Source organism: Bos javanicus, chromosome 4 (assembly GCF_032452875.1).
Source record: "Bos javanicus breed banteng chromosome 4, ARS-OSU_banteng_1.0, whole genome shotgun sequence".
NCBI classification, from domain to species: domain Eukaryota; kingdom Metazoa; phylum Chordata; class Mammalia; order Artiodactyla; family Bovidae; genus Bos; species Bos javanicus.
This window is the reverse complement of record NC_083871.1, coordinates 75,613,170-75,631,410: the sequence shown is the minus strand read 5'-3', so window position 1 is coordinate 75,631,410 and position 18,241 is coordinate 75,613,170. Positions and strand designations below refer to the sequence as shown.

General features: G+C 49.2%; 1 protein-coding gene across 10 annotated transcripts in view; it reads right to left on the bottom strand.

Moving 5' to 3' along the window:
- Positions 1 to 1,734: 1,734 nt before the first annotated feature.
- Positions 1,735 to 18,241, bottom strand: part of TNS3 (tensin 3) — a 222,886-nt gene continuing 206,379 nt past the window's right edge. For all 10 annotated transcript variants that reach the window (XM_061414398.1, XM_061414397.1, XM_061414399.1 and 7 more), the window contains 8 exons: positions 16,981 to 17,112; positions 13,806 to 13,901; positions 13,008 to 13,085; positions 12,150 to 12,227; positions 8,225 to 8,393; positions 6,035 to 6,103; positions 5,908 to 5,934; positions 1,735 to 4,531 (listed from right to left, as the gene is read on the bottom strand). In XM_061414398.1, the coding sequence (XP_061270382.1) occupies positions 4,387 to 4,531; positions 5,908 to 5,934; positions 6,035 to 6,103; positions 8,225 to 8,393; positions 12,150 to 12,227; positions 13,008 to 13,085; positions 13,806 to 13,901; positions 16,981 to 17,112 (794 nt within the window). In that variant the 3' untranslated portion in view covers positions 1,735 to 4,386. The remainder of the gene's footprint in view (positions 4,532 to 5,907; positions 5,935 to 6,034; positions 6,104 to 8,224; positions 8,394 to 12,149; positions 12,228 to 13,007; positions 13,086 to 13,805; positions 13,902 to 16,980; positions 17,113 to 18,241) is intronic.

Below are 18,241 nucleotides of genomic sequence, written 5' to 3'. Positions count from 1 at the left end.
AGTGCTCCTGCTTTGTGAAACGTGACCTCTGGGCCATGGTGGGGGGCAGTTCATCCCAGCACCTTGGAGACCACACACAAACCTCTAGGAGACAAAAAAGCCAGGACCATGAAGGGTCAGAACTGATGGCCCCCAAAAGATTGGTGAGGGGCCATAACTAAGGGATCCAGGATATGAGTGGGCAGGGCGAGATGGGGACAGTCACTGATAGGTCCAGGACCCAAGTGGGCGGGGCAAGGAGGGTCTGTCACTGATAGGTCCAGGACCCAAGAGGGTGGGGCAAAGGGGCAGTCACTGATAGGCGGCTGAGTGATGAACAGGGAGTGGTGAAGCTCCCCATAAGGCAAAGGCTGTCCAGCGAGGCGTGGGGGCATTGGGTCTCTGACAGTTCTTTCTGTAGGCTAGGGCCGTGGTGACAAATCCAGACTGTGTCCTTGAAAGCACACCTATAAGATGGGTAGAACCGCTTTTTCTCCCTGCTGTGACACTGGTCAAGGGTCCAGGCCTAGTGAGAACCTTCTGTTGGATAAGATTCAACCCACCCCAACCTGCTCTCCCTTCCACTCTCAGCACCAACCATGGGGCCACTACAGGTCCTCCTTCACAGCACAGCCCCCTGGGGATGTCAGCAGAGCAGAAAGCAGAAGACTGCACAGGTATACCCAGCTGTGAGGAAACTTTGAGGTTTGGGGAGGGGGCAGCTCCTTATCAGCCCATAATCAAAATGGGCCCAGGTTCTGTTTCTTTTCTGACCTGGAGCAGAGGCAGCCCTGGGGGTTTAGCCACACGGATGGTCACCTTAGTCCTGAGCCTGGTCATGCCTTGGCCCCAGTGTGCATCACAGCCAGGACCCAAATCTCACACGCACTGGTCATACCCAGCCTCATCTTCCTTTCTCATTGCAGGCTCTGGCATGGCCAGTGGAACTGAGGCCACCATCCAAGTGGCTTAATCCCCATGGCTTCTTCCACTCCAGCTGAGGAAAGAAACCAACCCTAGAGGGCAGAAAGCCAGCACAATGGGGCTCCACCTAGCTGGGGGATGAGCCCCACAAGCCCATGAGAACCTGCAGAGCTGTGCTGGGACTGTCACCAGCATCTATTGAAAAAAAATAAGTGAACCCACCGGAATTTTGGGGTTTCTCTGGTGGGTCATATAGTAAAGAATCCGCCTGCAACGTGGGAGACGTGAGTTTGATCCCAGGGTTGGGAAGATCCGTTGGAGAAGTGAACAGCTACCCACTCCAGTATTCTGGCCTGGAGAATTCCATGGACAGAGGAGCCTGGCAGGCTACAGTCAATGGAGTCACAAAGAGTCAGACACGACTGGACTTTTTATATTCAGGTTCAGCACCCACTCTGATTAAACACCTGGGAAGTCCCATTAGAGGCTGACCTACACTAGGAGCTTCCTCCTACAGGTACTAGATTAGGGCCTTTGTATCAACATCAAAAATGTAGCAGTACCTATGATCAATACCACATGTCATTATTAAATTCTTAAAATCTCTGAATACAATTTTCAAGTCTCTGGGCAGAAATCAAACTATATTCCTGAAGGAAAAATATACAGTAAGTTTGTAAGTGAATCCACTCATTCATACACAATCCCCTTCAAACTCCCAGATAAACACACACAGAGGCATATTCAGACATGCACACACACCCATCCACACTTCCACACACCCTGTGGGGCACTTCTGTCTAACACCACAAACACTTGCCTCACTGAGGCTTATCAAGTTGATACTTTTATTATACTCTGAATAGAGGTGATATTTAAAGAGCAGAGAAAATGACTATACAAAGGATTTATAGAACATTCATTTACATACTGGATATATTCTTTACAATATAAGAAAAGTAAAAATATCCACTACTAGGTAAGGCAGAGAAGGAGACAAAATGAGGTCTCTGATGCCAAGAATACACACGGAGACCCTTAAATGCGGTGTGACTTAACACGTTTACAGGTTAACACTGGAGGAATACAGCATAGGTTAATGAGCAGGTTAACAGGCTCTGGCTATGAGGCTATGATGCTAGTGGGGTGCAGTCCTCGTACACAATCCAGCACAGTACCCCTGTGCCCATGGGCACCCCAGATGCCTGGGGATGTTGCTTCCCTGCCTGCCCAGAGCCAGTGTGGGTGGTGGGGCTGCCCAAGGTCTGAGCACAAAATTCACGGACTTGTCTTGTTCCATTTTATACATATGTAACAAACTGTTGTACCAGCTCCTCAGAAACCAGGAAACTCGATTCCTTTCATTCCTTACTCCAGAGGGAGCCGGTTGCTGGGAGGAAACTTCCTTGACCACTGAGAGAAAAAGGCTCAGCTGCCAGTCAGTTTAAAAACCAAATGTCAGGGCTTGTATGATCTGGACAAGGACAGCCACGGGTGGGAGAAGGTCCCTCTGTGACTGGGGCAGTTGATGCTACTAAGTCCGGAACCCCTCGTGAGCCCTTTTTTCCTCTGTCAGAAGGATAAGGGACCTCGCCTGCAGTCTCTGGGTCAAACTTGTGGACCAGCATCTCAGGAGGAGGCCCCTTTGGGAGCCAGCACAAACCTCTGCTCCTCTTCGCTGAGTTCTGCTGTGAATGAAAAACTGAAATGCTAGATGGCCCCACCCCAGCGACCAAGGCATCAGGCCTCTGGGAGACACCAGCACACTCTTGGCCATGCCGCCACGTGTCAGAGAAGAGCGTCCACAAGGACCAAGGCAAACATTTGGCACAGAAACGAGGCACGTGTGTTGGTGCATCAATAGGAGCTAAACAGTGGACTCACCCACCTGCTTTCACACACACACACGCACGCACACACACACACACACACAGTGCCCACTGGATTCGGTGGATCCCACCTCTGCTGTCGCTAACTGTCTCTGCCCCACTTTAGAAACAAAGACTCCACAGAGCACTTCAAACACTAGTGTGATGACTGCCGTGGTGATTCCTGGTGTTTGAAGAGCTGGTGCTTTATTTGGGAAGCGGAGGAGATGGACAGTTCTTTGGGGATGCAGAGCCACGGCGTGAATGTCTGGGGCGATGGGAAGGAGACGAGGGCTTTATGACGATGTTGCCCAGCTCTGTCTCTTGCTCTGGGGAGCCTGCAAGACCACTGGCTTCTCCCAAACCTCTGACCACTGACAGATGCAGGTGGACAGACCTCTACTTAGCAACATGCACATCAGCATAAACAGCATGCCTGATTTGGTGCCTAAGATGATGCAGAAGAGCTGGGAACCAGTGTAGAACACCTCCCCTTGCTCAGGTGCCAGAACACATGGATCCCAGTGGGAGACAACAGGCGGGTGGAGACAGATGAGCACTCCCGCAGGTCAACAGTTCTGGGGTGGTGAGCTTTCCCAGGCCCCATGCGATACAGAGCAAGCCTGAGTCTCAAACTAATCATGTCCCACCTCTCAAGGCCTTCCTCCCCAGAAAGGCTGTATCTGCAGCCAGGAAACCACACGTGGATGGTCAAGTGTTCGGAAGGCTGCTTGTGGAAACCAAATATGGATGATCAAGCATTTGGAAGGCTGCTTGAGGCAAAGCCAGTTTTGGCAGCCGCCCTCAGGCAATGACAGCTGAGAGCATGGCCAAAAGAGTCCATACTGCACTCCTGGTACATCTGACCGGGAGTAGACGCTAGTCTTAGAACCCTGACCTTGGCAGACGGCAGCATGTAGACACCAGTACAGCATAACAAAGGCAAACTGTTATCATAAATAACTTGGCAAAAGTAAAATATAAATTATATGGAAATGGGGCTTTTCTCCTATCTTCTCACTTTTCCCTCTCATGGCCCAGTGCGCCATTCAGACCTGGTATGTGAGCGGAGGTGGGGAGCTGTCCCCACGCTCGGGCTCTGGCCTCACCGTGACCAATGTGACCTTTCTTGTCCTCGCCGCCCATCACATCGTCCCTCGCCCACGATGCCATAGTGCTCCAGGAGGGCCTGACCTGCACGAACCTTCAATCAACATGCATCCCCTTCTCAGGTTAATCAATATCTCCACTGTGGGAGGACAGAGGTCCTGGCGTGTCCACTGGCCAGGAGCGCTCTGACATGGCAGTTACGAGGCACTCAGGGCCACGGGGAGCAGGCTGGGCTCCCCTCCTTCCCATAAACACCAGAGTGTGAGGAACAGGGGTCCCCACGTCTCCTTGAATGGTTCCTTCCCGAGCGGGGACTGGATGGGCGCACCTGATGTCCAACATCCTCTGCCCAGAAATGCATCCATGAGCTGTGCCCCTCAACTGAGGCCACAGGCGGCAAGGTTGTTTGTTCTCATGTTTGAAAAGTCGGAGGAGCCCCTTTCCCTCCTGGTGCTGGACTACCAGGGTCACGTCGGCCCCTCTGGAGTCTCTGGGCTGTGAGGGCTCAGATCTTCTTAGGGGAGCCGATCATGACCTTTGACACGAAGTTGACAATGGCGCTGGCCGGCTGCTCGGGGTCATGCTCTGCAAACAGGTGGCACACGTTGTCCGTGGCACTGCCCTGCTTCCGGGCCACAAATCCAAAGACTCTGCAACAGGAAAGGTGGGTTAGCATGCCAGCCGAGGCCCATCCCTCCCACAGGACGCACGCCTCTGCTTCTTCCCTCACCATCGTCGCCTCTAACCACCACCTCTCCAAAATCTTGGGGCAATATCCCCTGCCAGACACCTGCCCGTACATCCCCTCCATGCCGTCAGGGAAGATGCTGTGCCCAGACTTCGCAGGGGAGGAACCCGAGGAGCAGGGCTGGGGAGGGCCGGCCATGAGACTGGGACCTGAACTGAAGACTTGGGTCTAGCCTGGCTGGAACCCTCCAGACCTGTCAGCTCCTGGGCACCAGTCCCGAGTCTCTGGGGAGGACCTTTGCTCCACCACAGGAGCTGCCTGTTCCCTCCTCACACCATCAGAGCAGACGGGCGCAGACAGGCACATGCCTGCAGATGCCAGCACCCCAGCCTCGGTTCCTGGGGTTGGGGTGCTCTGCCTAGATGCCCACACTCCCAGCCACTGGGGCTGGAGGATGGGGGTGCTAAAAACACACCAGGGGCTCCCTGCCCAGGCCACATGTGTGCAGGAGAGGAAACCGTTTAAAAGAACAGCACAATCTATTTTTTCTGAATAAGCTTTCATGAGCCCCAAACAACACAATAACTACCATTATCCAAACCCAAATCCCTGGATTATCCCTTATTTAAGGTCCTTCTTTTCTTTCTCAGAGAAATGAAGGATGTTTTTATCTGAGCTGAGTGGTTTCCACCCCATGGGAGGGACAGGCCAATGGCACTCAAGTGACCCTCCGGGGCAGCAAAGCCCACGTATGGGGAGCGCATTTGGTCCTAAGAGCCAGAGCTGAGGTGGCCTGGGGTAATGCCCCTTCTGGAGGGCTGGGGAGGCCTCCTAGCACTTTATTAGATGCCAAGACAAAGCTATAAACTCAAAATTGGAATCCCAGGAGAGGGCTCCTGCAGTGAGACATTTGCGGTCATCAAATTTAGGTGACATGGAGATGGCCACCTGTTGGGGTGTAGTCAGCTCTGGGGGATCTGAGGTTACACGGGCAGCAGGGCTGGGGGCTCCCTCTGGTCTGGGAAGCACTGACGCCTATTGCACCCACACGGCCCTCCCTAACACACCAACCCCCTCCTCAACCGCCGGAAACGCCATGCAATCTGCTTCATGCTATTTATACCCTAGTTTATGGGTCAAATGGAAGTGTTGCTCATTCAGAGAAGAGCAAACAGAAAAGTTAACCCTTGGCAGGCCTCTTCTGCATAAAAAGAACACTTGCATTTTTGTTTAAAGCCAAACCCAAACCCATAAGCATTATTTCTCATCTTCCTCTTTGGAGATCTGGAGTGGAGTGAGTGTCAACTGAGAGAGGACACAGGCCGGCTGGCAACGTACCTCGAGCAAGGGCCGTCTGTGACCCACCTTGCAAATCAGAACAAGAGAAGAGTCACGTTAATTTCTTTAGTAACTTAAAAAGCCAAGGAAGCACATGCATCGCTTAGTAGGGATACGGGCATCTTACTTTCTGTCCTGTGGGTCCAGCGCACAGAAGATCACGCTGCTCACGGGGTAGTGTCTCCGGAAGAAGAGCCTGCAGGGACACGGGGGAGCACAAGCCCGTCACTGGGGTCTTGCAGTGACAGTGCTGCCATAGGAGGGCCCCCCATGAGGAGGTTTAGCGGGGGCAGAAGTCTATTTTATGCTTTTACTGGTCATCTGGAGAGAAGAGTAGAGCGTATATTTGTTAGAAATCAGCAGACATATGAAGCTGGGCGCTTGGGAAGGAGCAAGTCTTGGGGTGAAGGCAAGCATCGTGAAGAGCAAAATGGAGAAACTGCATCAAACTGAGTGAGTCCTGGCCTTCCTGCCTTCATCCCAGGAAGCCACCAACTATCTACAGCTTTAGATGATTGCCTGTGAAAACGGCTTCAGTATAGCCCACCATTCTCCTGCGAGAGGAGCCCAGTCACCCCCATAAGGGATCTAACGGCCTGCTGTAAACCATGCACATTAAATTCACTGGGAGGTGCTGCTAACGCCAGGCCAGTACAGTCGCTGGGGGAACCATCAGAGGACCCCTCTGTACTGGTCCCAGCCCCTGTCACTCGTCCTTTGCTTCATGGCCAGCCCTCCCTGCTCCTCTGAGCTGGCCAAGTGCCCCCTCCTCCTGAGGGAGGTGGTGTCCCCAGAGGCCAGCATAAGGGAAAGGAATGGGTGGAGCCAGGCACCTTTCCTTGGGGGATGCTGAAGACACAGCCCCCTTTATCCAGCATCAGCTGTACAGGCACGTTCCATCTGGCAAAAGGAAAGCTCCTGAGTGCTGTGGGCACAGCCCAACCCCAGGGTTTTGTAAGCACGTGGGGAAGCCAGAGGTACACAAAGAGCACACTGGTAGCAGAAGAAAATAGAGGCCGCAAAGGAAGGAGCCGTGCTGTCCCGTCTGACCCTGTGTCCACGCTTCGGCCGAGCCAGGCTCGCAGCTTGTGTCTATTTCATTCAAGTCACAAACATCCCGAGACAGTTACCTCAGTGCAGCTTGAAAAGTGAGGGAACTGAGTGCAAGGCATGCGGGGCCCGCTGCGCAGACCACTTGGGTCAAGAGGGGAGCAAGGACCCCAATTTGAGCGGCAGAACCCACACCCCACCCCACAGTCCCCACCTATTTTATCCTGAGAGCAGTGGTTCAGAGCCCATCCCAAGCCCAGGACTAGCTCTGGAGCAGGGCCACGCTGAGAAGAGCTCCTCGGGTACTGTGTGGGCGCTGCCCTTCCAGCTGGTGTGGGGACTGGTAGCCGCCTACCCCTCGAAGCTCCTGCCACCACTCTGCTTTTAGGGTAGCTGATCGGGCTCCTTCATTAACTACAGCAGGCTGTTTCCATTGCAAATAAAAAACTGCCTCTGAAATGCCTTTCATCCTGAGGTCAAAGGCTCTGCCATTGTTCTGTCCAGGCACCTAACCCTGCTCTGTGCTCTGGCTGGAGCTCCACAAGTGCCCCCTCTCCCTGAACCTCCGCTCCCTTGGAACCCACTCAGCGACAGCTTGGCGGGAAGTCCCTGGACATTGAAACAGCATCTACTGCCTAGATGTTCAAATGTTGCTAACTAAGATATAGTACTATACAGTATCTAAATAATAGTTAATAATTATTGACATAAATTATTCTTTTATATTATACATTATATTTTATATATTATATATATAATATATATGTTAAGTTAATTAACATTAACTTAATACTGAAATAATATCTAACAAGGTCACACTCTTACCTGAAACAGGATAATAGTTATAACTTCTGTCATAACTGTTAGAAGTAATGACACTAAAGCAAAGATGAGTAGAGTCTATCATAGTCACGGAGTGTTTTTATAGAAATGACTTAGAAGATTTTTGCATTTGCAGATTACACACACACTGTGTGTGTATCTAAGAGATACTCAAAGATCTATGTATCTTTTAAAAATTTTTACTGATTCTTTAAAAAAACAGCACGTGGGCCAAATGTTAATAGTTTATATATGTCTCTGGGGACATACCGAACATCAGGACAAAGCACAGACTGACCAGATCATTGATTCGTTCCTGCAAAGCTCTGCCTGGTGACCACCACACGTCCAGGGGCTTGAGCAGAGCTGGTAGGAGGTCTAACCCCAGGTGAGGCCAGAAGCCTTGCCCGCCCACCCCGGCAGCCTGGCCGCTGGGCACACTCACTTCCTCTGGTTGTCCGTCAGGGTGATGCCCTGGGCCGACACCTTGAAGTGCACGACTGTGGACAAGGGAGGTGGCTCCTGGACTAGGGTCATGCTCAGGGCCTTCTGGATGGCTTGGTGGCCCGTGAGGGACTCCATCTCCACGGAGTTCAGGTACCACACATTGCAGGCTGGAAGACACAGGGGGAAGCGGCGTTAATGTGTCTGCCAGACTCAAGGGCCCTGGGGCTTACGAATGACGTGCATAAATTCATGGCCAGGTGTATCTGGGGCAAGTGCCCTTTATTTCTAATTCCAAAGGTGTAGATAGCAAGTGACTCAGAGACACACACACACCCAGCACTGGAGTCAAGGAGACTTCGCCCACTGGTCAGGATGTGTTTCCACCTCTGCTGAGTTATTTATACCTGGCATCCCTGGGGGGATGGGGGGCACTGGAGGCACCTCCTCAGTCTCAGTGTGGGCCTGGGTGGGACGAGAGCCCAACCACACCTGCAGTTAAGGAAACATCCCGAGAGGGGAGCGTGCAGTCTGGACCCTGACTATCCACCCTGCAAGGAGTTCTAAAAGCACAGGCATCCAGAAAGAGCTGCTGAGAACGAATGACTTGCAGTGACTCAGAATACAGTTCTGTCCCAGGCAAAGAGCTGGGACAGCCTGTCCCATCCCCACACTGCAGGGGGCTGGGGGCTTGTCCATTGCCATCACCCCTTGGAGAGGCAAATAGCTGATTGTGAATGCGGCTTTGTAAACAGCCTGAAGGCCTTTTGAGCCTAGCTCCCTGCATAAGTCAATGGGTTGTTGTGACCACGGGACATTCAGACTCTGCCTCAAGTTCAGTTGTGTAGGAGCCATGACCTCTCCTGGCCACTCCCCAAGGATGTGATCCCCCCAGGAACAGAGCCGCTCTCATTCCCCAGTCTGCCAGATGTAGCTCTGAGAGTGAGTAGGGTTATCTTCACTCCATCTCTAAAGGCCTCTAGATATTCACTAAACAGAAGTGAAAGTGCTTTCCTGTGACTGGATCGATCAACCAGGCTGTGTCCCCACCCAGGCTGTATTCCTTTGGGAGAGTCTCCCTGGAGGCCTGGCCACAAACTGGCTCCGCCTCCACCCCAACTTCTGAGACTGAGCAGCAGTCACACCTGTTGGCAGGTGTGCTGCCACATGACCACGCAGGTGGGTTAAGAAGAACAGAAATAAAGTACAGTGTCCCTGGTGTCAAGACGCAGGGCACACCCACAAGAACCCTGTGGCCTGTCCACAGCCCTCTTAAGCTGGGGTCGCTAGGACTGCGTCTCATGCTGCAAAAATGGCCTGGCCTGAAACTAATAAGCAATTACAGCAAGGCTGCAGGATATAAGGTGAATATACAAGTTAGTCACTTCCCTAAGAACAAGAGGAATTTGGAATTAAAAACACAATCCCAATTTATATTAGCACCCCCAAAATGAAATAGGTATAAATCTAATAAAATATTGTATGTACAAGATCTATATGAGGAAAACTATAAAACTCCCACTGATAAAATCAAAGAACTAAACTAAATATTCCACATTCATGAATGGGAAAACTCAATATATAATTAAGATGTCAGTTCTTCCCAACGTGATCTGTAGAGGCAATGAAATCCCCATCTAAATTGTAGCAACTTACTCTGTGGGTATGAACAAACCTACTCTAAAGTTTATATGGAGAATAAAAGACCCGGGGAAGTCAATACAATATTGAAGGAGAAGAACCAAACGAGAGGACTGATATATTAATACCTGACTTTAAGGCTTACTATAAAATGTCAGTAATCAAGACAGTGTGGTATTGGTGAAATAATAAGACAAACAGATGAATAGAGGAATGAGTAGAGTCCAGAAATAGATCCACATAAATACAGTCAGTCGACCTTTGACAAAGGAACAGAGGAGATGCAATGTAGCAAAGACAGTCTTTTCCCACAAATGGTGCTGGAACAACTGGACATCCACATGCAAAAACAATCAATCTAGACACAGACCTTAAACCTTAAACCCACCAGAAAAATTAACTCAGAACAGAACAGATGTAAATGTAAAACGTAAACTATAAAACTCTTATAAGACAGGAGAAACTGCTGAGATGACTTTGGTGATAACTTTCTAGGTACAAAAGACAGGATCCATGAAAAGAAGTATTGATAAACTGGGCTTCATTAAAATAAAAAACTTATCTTATGCTCTGAGACACACTGTCAAGAGGATGAGAAGACAAGCTGCCTCCTAGGAGAAAGTATTTGCAAAAGACAAATCTCACAAAGAACCAAAATATACAAAGAACTCTTAAAATTCAGCAATAAGAAAACAAATAACCCTATTGAAAAATGAACAAACAACTTTAACAGACACCTTACCAAAGAAGATATGAAGACGGCAGACAAGTACATGAAAGATGCTCCACGTCATATGTCATTGGGAAGATGCAAGTTTAAATGACAATGAGATACCACTAACCACCTATTTTGAATGACCAAACTCCAGGACACTGACAACACCAACTGCTGGGAGGGTGTGGAGCAGGAGGGAGTCTCATGCATTGCTGTGGGAATGCAAAATGGTGCAGCCACTCGAGAAGACAGTTTGGTGGTTTCTCACAAAATGAACATACTCTTACCATATGATCCAGCAACTGTGCTCCTTGATACTTATCCAAAGGAGGTGACAATTACATCCACATGAAAACCTGCATGTGGATGTTTATAGCAGTTTTATTCACAATTACCAAAATATATAAGCATTCAAGATGTCCTTCAGTGGGTGAATGGATAAAGTGTGGTATATCCAGACAATGGAATATTATTCAGCACTAAAAGGAAACAGCTCTCAGGCCCTAAAAGGACATGGAGGAATCTTAAATGCATAATACCAAGTGAAAGAATCCATTCTGAAAAGGCTCCACATACTGTATGATTCTAATCATATGACACTCTGGAAAAGTGAAACCACAGAGACAATAAAAGGATTGGTTTGCCAGGATTTGGGAGGAGGAATGAGCAGGTGGAGCACAAAGGATGTTTAGGGCAGTGAAACTATTCTGTGTGATACTACAATGGTGGATACATGTCATTAAACATTTGTCCAAATCCATGGGCTTCCCAGGTGGCGCTACTGGGAAAGAACCCATCTGCCAACGCAGACATAAGAGACTCAAGTTCGATCCCTGGGTCCGGAAGATCCCCTGGAGGAGGGCATGACAACCCACTCCAGTATTCTTGCCTGGGAAATCTCCATTGACAGAGGAGCCTGGCGGGCTAGAGTCCATGGGGTCTCAAGGAGTAGGACACGAATGAAGCAACTTAGCATGCACGCATAGAATGTACACCAGGAGTGAACAGTAATGTAAACTATGGACTCCGGGTGACTGAGATGGGTCAGCGTAGGTTCATCAGCTCTAACAAATGCCCCACCTGATGGAGGATGTTGTTAATTGAGAGGCTGTGCATGTGTGTGGGGACAGGGGGTATAAGAGAAACCTCTGCAGCACCCTCTATGAACCCAAAACTGTGCTAAAAAATAAAATATATTAATAAGAAAAGAGTGCCCCCAGTAGCTTGCTGTCTGGTGGTCGGTGTCACACTGGGTCAAACTGTGGACTCATTGATCACTTTACTATATATCTGCTGGAGGGGCACGTTACCCACAGTCTATCTGACCATATCCCCAAATAAAACACAGGTTTTGACATTTATACCACTGAATTTGGTCTTGTTCAGCCCGTGGAGTCCTGGCCTGCCGCCAGGACACTTGCCCCGCCACCCCCAGCCCAGCCCTGTGGTGGCTTGTACAGAAGGAAGCCTCCCCTGACACAGCAAGGAAAGGAACCCAGCCTGCATGCAAGAAAGGAATCCCACCTCTGCCCAGGAGCCAGTAGGAGAGGAAAACACATCGAGGACTGACCTGCCCCTTGCTTCAGCAGCTCGGCCGCAGAGTTGGCCGCCGTTTGCTGAGGATTTTCGGCTATTTCCTCCAATGGATCTGTAGGAAGAAGGAACAAGAAAATGCATGACAATGTGGATGCTCATGACTGCATGCCAGAGGGTGACAGGCAGGCTCTGCAGAGCTGGGCCTTCCTCCTGGCAACAACAGCTGCACCCAGAGAAGCCATCATCACACTTCAAGCAAAATCTGGGATGGCAAAGGCCAGAAAATTACCCTTCGCATTTACGAATTAATTTATATGAACAATTACATTTTGAAACGTAAGTCACATCTGCCTATATTTTAAATTAATCATCTTTCTGGAACATAATGCAATTATGTGAACTTGAGATGGCCTAAGAAAGCAGGGATATGTCTGATCATATGCTGTGGGTGCTATTTTTAAAAATTCTTTTCCCATGGATAGTTTGAAACAAACACAAAGGTAAACAGAATAGTTCATCTAGCACCTAAAGTCAACAATATCAACATTTTTCTGATTTTGTAGAATTACAAAAATGAAATGTGAATGACCTTGCAAGGTCTCTGAGTCCAAGCATTTTATACTTCTGAGCTATAGAATCTTTGCTCCACAGAAGCTTTTCACAAAGCCATGATATAAAGATATGAGTGGAGGCTGTAGGGGCAGTGGGCCACCTCTTACCTGACCTGGCCACCTGTTCTTACCTGACCTGACCTATTCAGAGTTTACCCACAGACATGTGATGGAAAGGAAGTTTTGTTCTGATTTTTCTCACTGAATCTCTATGGATTCCAACACCTTGTGAATGACCCCACACAGAGAGCCAGAGCAGCCCTGGGGCCCCGGCAGCATACCTCTATCCGGAATGAGCAGTTTGCAGGGCAAAGCCAAGGGCGTAATGGAATGCTGACACACCAAAGCCGTCAGGCTCCCTGTGAATGGATGAACAGCAAACAGGAGTGAGCACAGCCCTAAATACTGCATTGCTCAGCTAATTCATCTACTGAAAGGAGGCTGCTGTAAAGCATGTAAAGCATGTCACCTTATATTTTTAGCAACCTACATACTCAATAACTGGGAATTTGTGCAAAGCTTCAATGAAGCAGCAAGTCCAGCAGACAGCAAAGGGGCAGGTAATAGGAACTACAGATGATTCTCACCAAAGATATGCCATTGCCAATTTATAAAAAACAAGTCACACAGTCTGCTGATTCTGAGACCGCCCTCACCGGCACCACCAAATCGTCTCTGTAGGGCGATGCTTTGGTTTGCTCAGGCTCTGCCTGTGAGTGCATGTCATCTTTTGGACACACCTGCAGGGTCAAAAAATATCTCTTCTCACAGGGAATCTGTGCTTTCCTTGTGCCTGGTGGACTCCCAACCTTGTCCATACTTCTCTGCTTGCCTGAATAGACCATACCTAACGGAACCTGCATTTCCAATCCTAGCATGGTGCATTTTATTTGCCTAGTTTTAAGAATGCTTTTAAGAACAATTTCATATCCAGTTTATTTTAGAAATGATAATTGAGGGATCTAAAAATGGGGATGAAAAGTAGATGCTCTGAGTGAAGCCCCAGCAGAGTGATGGACCAAGCAGAGGGAGCTCATGCTCATGGGTTCAGACACCATGTCAGGCGCTCAGCCACTTACCGAAATATGGTTCATTGGAGCACCCTTTCAACCGCACTCCTTTTGGGGTACACTCAATCAAAAAATGCCGAACAAGTTCATTGGCCAAATCTCCAGCTGAGGGGAGAGATTTAAAAGAAAGAGAAGAGCATTTTTAAAAATGAGAGCATGGGAGGATGAGAGCACGAAGGAGAATCTGGCCCCCGCAACAGGTAGGCTGCAAACAACCACTCCAGGAATAGCAGCTGGATTGCAGGACAGTGTCTGAGCACTGCCTGGATGGGCAGCTAGAACTCCCTCCAGTGACCACGGCTGGAGGTGGAGGAATCCTTGGGAAAGAGCGTCAAACATTCTGCAGAATTCCCAGATATGGGAATGAGCAGCTAAGAACTGAGAACATGTACCTCCAGTTCCTTCACCTCCTAAGACAAGAGCTTAGAAGGACCCAGACACAGCATGATGGCCAAGAATGAATCACTGGAAAGAGCTGGAAGGGTGCCAGTCTTCTGAGTAAGATTTAGCCAGGAGTCAGCTACCAAGCCCCTCCTGAAAGCAAGCCCTCTAATCATATTGCTACTACACTGTGTTCATGCCAGCCCACGAGCCCAGAAAGAAAGTGCATCCTGAAAAACCACAGAATGGCAAACTGTCTGGTGGTGGAAAAGTACTAATAACAAACAGAATAAAAAGAAGTCACTGCTGTGCTAATGAATCCCACAGACCTTCATGCTGTGCTGTGTCTCTCCCACCTCCTTCAGCACCCTCCCTGAGAATGTGTCTCCATGGCAACAGGTTTCCATGGGAATGTGTCTGCTGTAACTTCTAACATTTCTGACGGCCAGGTCTGCTAGAGGCAGGTTTGGGCCCCACACCTGGCCCACAGCAGGTTCCCTAATGATGCTTATTATAAACAACAGTGACAAATATCAACATCAGTGTCAGCATTTCGCAAGGGCAGTATAGCTGGTAGGAAAGGAAATGATCAGATTCCATAAAAGGCAGTACTGAATAAAAACGGGGAAAAGAACATTTTGCCATTCAGCTGTGGGAGGAAAATGATCCATAGCTTCTAAACTGAAGGAAGACCCAGAGTGTGGTCTGGATGCCAGTGGTGAGAAGTGACTCAGTGGGAAACCAGCTGTGTAGGGGTTTGGAGAACAGCCCCCGCCACACGTCTGTCGCTGTTCTGTCTCTGGGGTACCAGGGGTGGCTGGTGACTTGCTGGGCTTTTTCTTGGTTTAGTCAACTCTCCTCTCAGATCTGTCCTTACACTGTGAAATCCAAATACCAGATCCAAGGGCTGGTTGAAGACTTGGCAGCCAGATAAAATTTCACCAAGAGGACACCAGCAACGCTGCATGTCCAGAAATCTGCTATTCTAAAATCCTCTATTTTGTTGCCTTCGCCTGAAGACTGAGTCAATATTGACCTTAGAGGCAGGATGCACACCTGGAGGTTAAGAATTATACACCACCATCTGTATTTCCAAAAAGATAACACATGCAGGAAAAAAAAGTTTTGGCCTAGGTTTGAAAGCTCCAGCTGAACACCAAGGGGGCAGAATCTGTGCTCATTCTGGCCCACCCTTCCCTCACCCAGGTGAGTCCAGGTGCCCAGCAAGAGTCATGTGACCTGCTGACATTCCAGCCCACAATCTCCATTTAGGGGAAAAGAATCTTTTCCCTTTCCTTAGAATTTGTGGCATAGTTGGTAAAAAAAAAAAAAAAAAAGGCACAGAGGGCAGGATGAGATTACAAAAAAAAAAGAATAAACCAGAAGCCATATATTAGGGGACAGAGGAAGGGAGAAAGTCTATTGCTTTGTTGGGAACCGAGCTTGTCCCTGAGGGAGCAGTGAGAAAAGACCTGTTGATTTTGTATTTGAATGGGTGGTTATCAGCATGAGCTCAGGAATTGTTTTAGATGGGTTTCCCAGGTGGTGTTAGTTAGATGAAGAACCTGCCTGCTAATGTAGGAAACGTGTAAGAAACATGAGTTCTATCCTGGGTTGGGAAGATCCCCTGGAGGAGGAAATGACAACCCACTCCAGTATTCGTGCTTGGAGAATTCCATGGACAGAGGAGCCTGGTGGGCTGCAGTCCACAGGGTTGCAGAGTCAGACACAACTGAGTGACTAACACTTTCACTTTTCACATTCCCTAGCTCAGGTCCTAGAGAGGAGTGATACTCTGACACCAAACTAGAGATTAGATTTTGGTTTCTAGATACTATTCCCCAACATAAAGAACCAAGGATCTTTAGAGAAATGGCCGGAGCAGGGGAAGTACAAGGTAAGCCTAAAACACGCTTGCTTTCAGAAAGCTGGAGCACTCACGGGCTAATGGGGGTATGTCAGAAGGACACGGGGTCACTGGAAGGGCCTTCACCAGTTAAATCCCGTATCCTCGAAAACCAAAAGCCATGGTGGTGATGGATCATGAAACTCAGAAAAGGGCATGTGGGGGCTTCCCACAAGGCTGCCACCTGTGGTTGGATACATGCACGTCTGCGTCACAATAATGTTTACTTATGCATGTAGGCATCGCAAACGCTTTTGTACCTGGTTATGTTCACAAGTGAAAACATTAAAAAGGTCAGAAGACGCCCTGCCTGCACTACACATTATTCAGCTAGAATTTGCCACCAGTGCAATGTTGGATGAGAGACGGAGGAAGTCTTTGTCCTTTTCCCTGAGAAGGGAGAGTCTCAAGACTTCAGGCTCGCAATGGCCTCATCTTCAATCCATCAAAATACTCTACAGGGTGTAGGAACAAGAACTGTGTATACTGTATGCCACCTTCTATGTAAGAGAAAAGGAAAAATGCCTATCTGTGTGCACTGAACAGACAGTGAGAAGACAGGAATTTATTACAGATGTTTACCCACAGGAAGCAAGAGGGGACTGAGGCAGACAGGGCTGAAAATGGAAACAAAGACTCCTGATCAGAGGCCTTGCTTTATTGTTCTGTTATCTGAACAATGGGATGGATCACCCATCAAAACAAGTTAAAAAAAGAAAAAGGAAATTTATAAATAATTAACCTTCCTTCTTGAGCTAGGACAGTACTTACTAAAATACAGCCAAAAAAAATAAATACTAAGAGGAAAACCTATGAGTGCTGTTGCAAGTCACCCACCACCTCATGGGAACAGAGGGAACTGACAGGCAAGGCCCCGCTGAGCAGAGCAGGACCCACCTTTCTTGTTCATCTGCAGGACAGAGGGCGGGGGTGTGGCCACCTTCATGGCCAGGCCGTAGGCACCTCGGAAGGAGTGGCTGTCCCTGACGATGAATGACCCGGGCTCCTTGTCCTTCAGCATGGCGATGGCTGCAGAGGGGAACAGACAGACGTGAGTGTCTGTGGGGGACGCCACGGCCTGACTCCACTTACGGCCGTGACAAGGGTAAGGGAAACTGCAATGACCAGAAGTTCCGTGTGGGCTTGACTATTTTATTTTACAGGGTGGCCCGTCCGTTCAGATCACAAAGGTGCTGCCTTCACACGCAATTCCCATTAAGCCCACAGCATCTTTGAAGCCCAAATGAGGACCCCACCTGACAGCCCAGGAAACCGAGGCCCACTGGTTTCCGCATACAGTGCGTGGAGCAGGAAGTCAGGCAGGGCTGCCACTTGGTCCCTGGCGTGGCCCTGCCCTACGGCTCCTTGCGTGCACTTTCAACTTTCCATAGGAGGAAAGAAATTTCCAATCATACTTTCTGAAGACTGTGGATGTACCCCCAAAGTTACTGAATATTTAATAAAGTCCCAAGGTTCGGCCCAGGGGATGGCCATAGGTAGCCCTCCGTCCCGTAGCTTGGAGGCAGGGGTGGCAACTGTGGCCAGCTGTTTCCAGTCTGGACGAGGCTGTGAACCCCATCTGATGTGGCCAGTGAGGGCCATGAAATGCACCTGGCACCGCACCTGCCATCTGCCCCAGGGAGGCTGGAACACAGGTAGCTCTAATATCCCTCCCATTGAAGCTCAAGGTCCGGCCTCCCAGATCCTGGACTCAGGATACAGGAAAAAAGAGGGATGGGTTAGCATCACAGTATCCTCAGGTTGATGCGGCCCAGACACCAGTGAGAATTTTCTCCAGTAACCAGAACACCTCTCAAGATTTCTTTTATACATTTTACAAAAAGAAAACTAGGGATTTAAAGTATAAAGCACTACACACTTATAGCCATGGAAATGCTGCCTTTCTGTAGAGCCCAGGGCCCTGTCTGGAGTAGAGTGGGCCGGACATTAACCTGGGAGTGGCTGGAAGCACCGTCAGCAACAGGAAATAACCCAGAGAGCCCCCTGTTCCAGGTCCTCTGTGTACCCTGACTCCAGCCCCACCCCACAACATGGCATTTGCTTGGCTGCAGACAAAACAGCCAGTTTCTTCTACACCTTTTTCCATGCACTGCTCCAGCCTGTGGCAGGACAGGCCCCAAGCACGAGCTTATGCGCA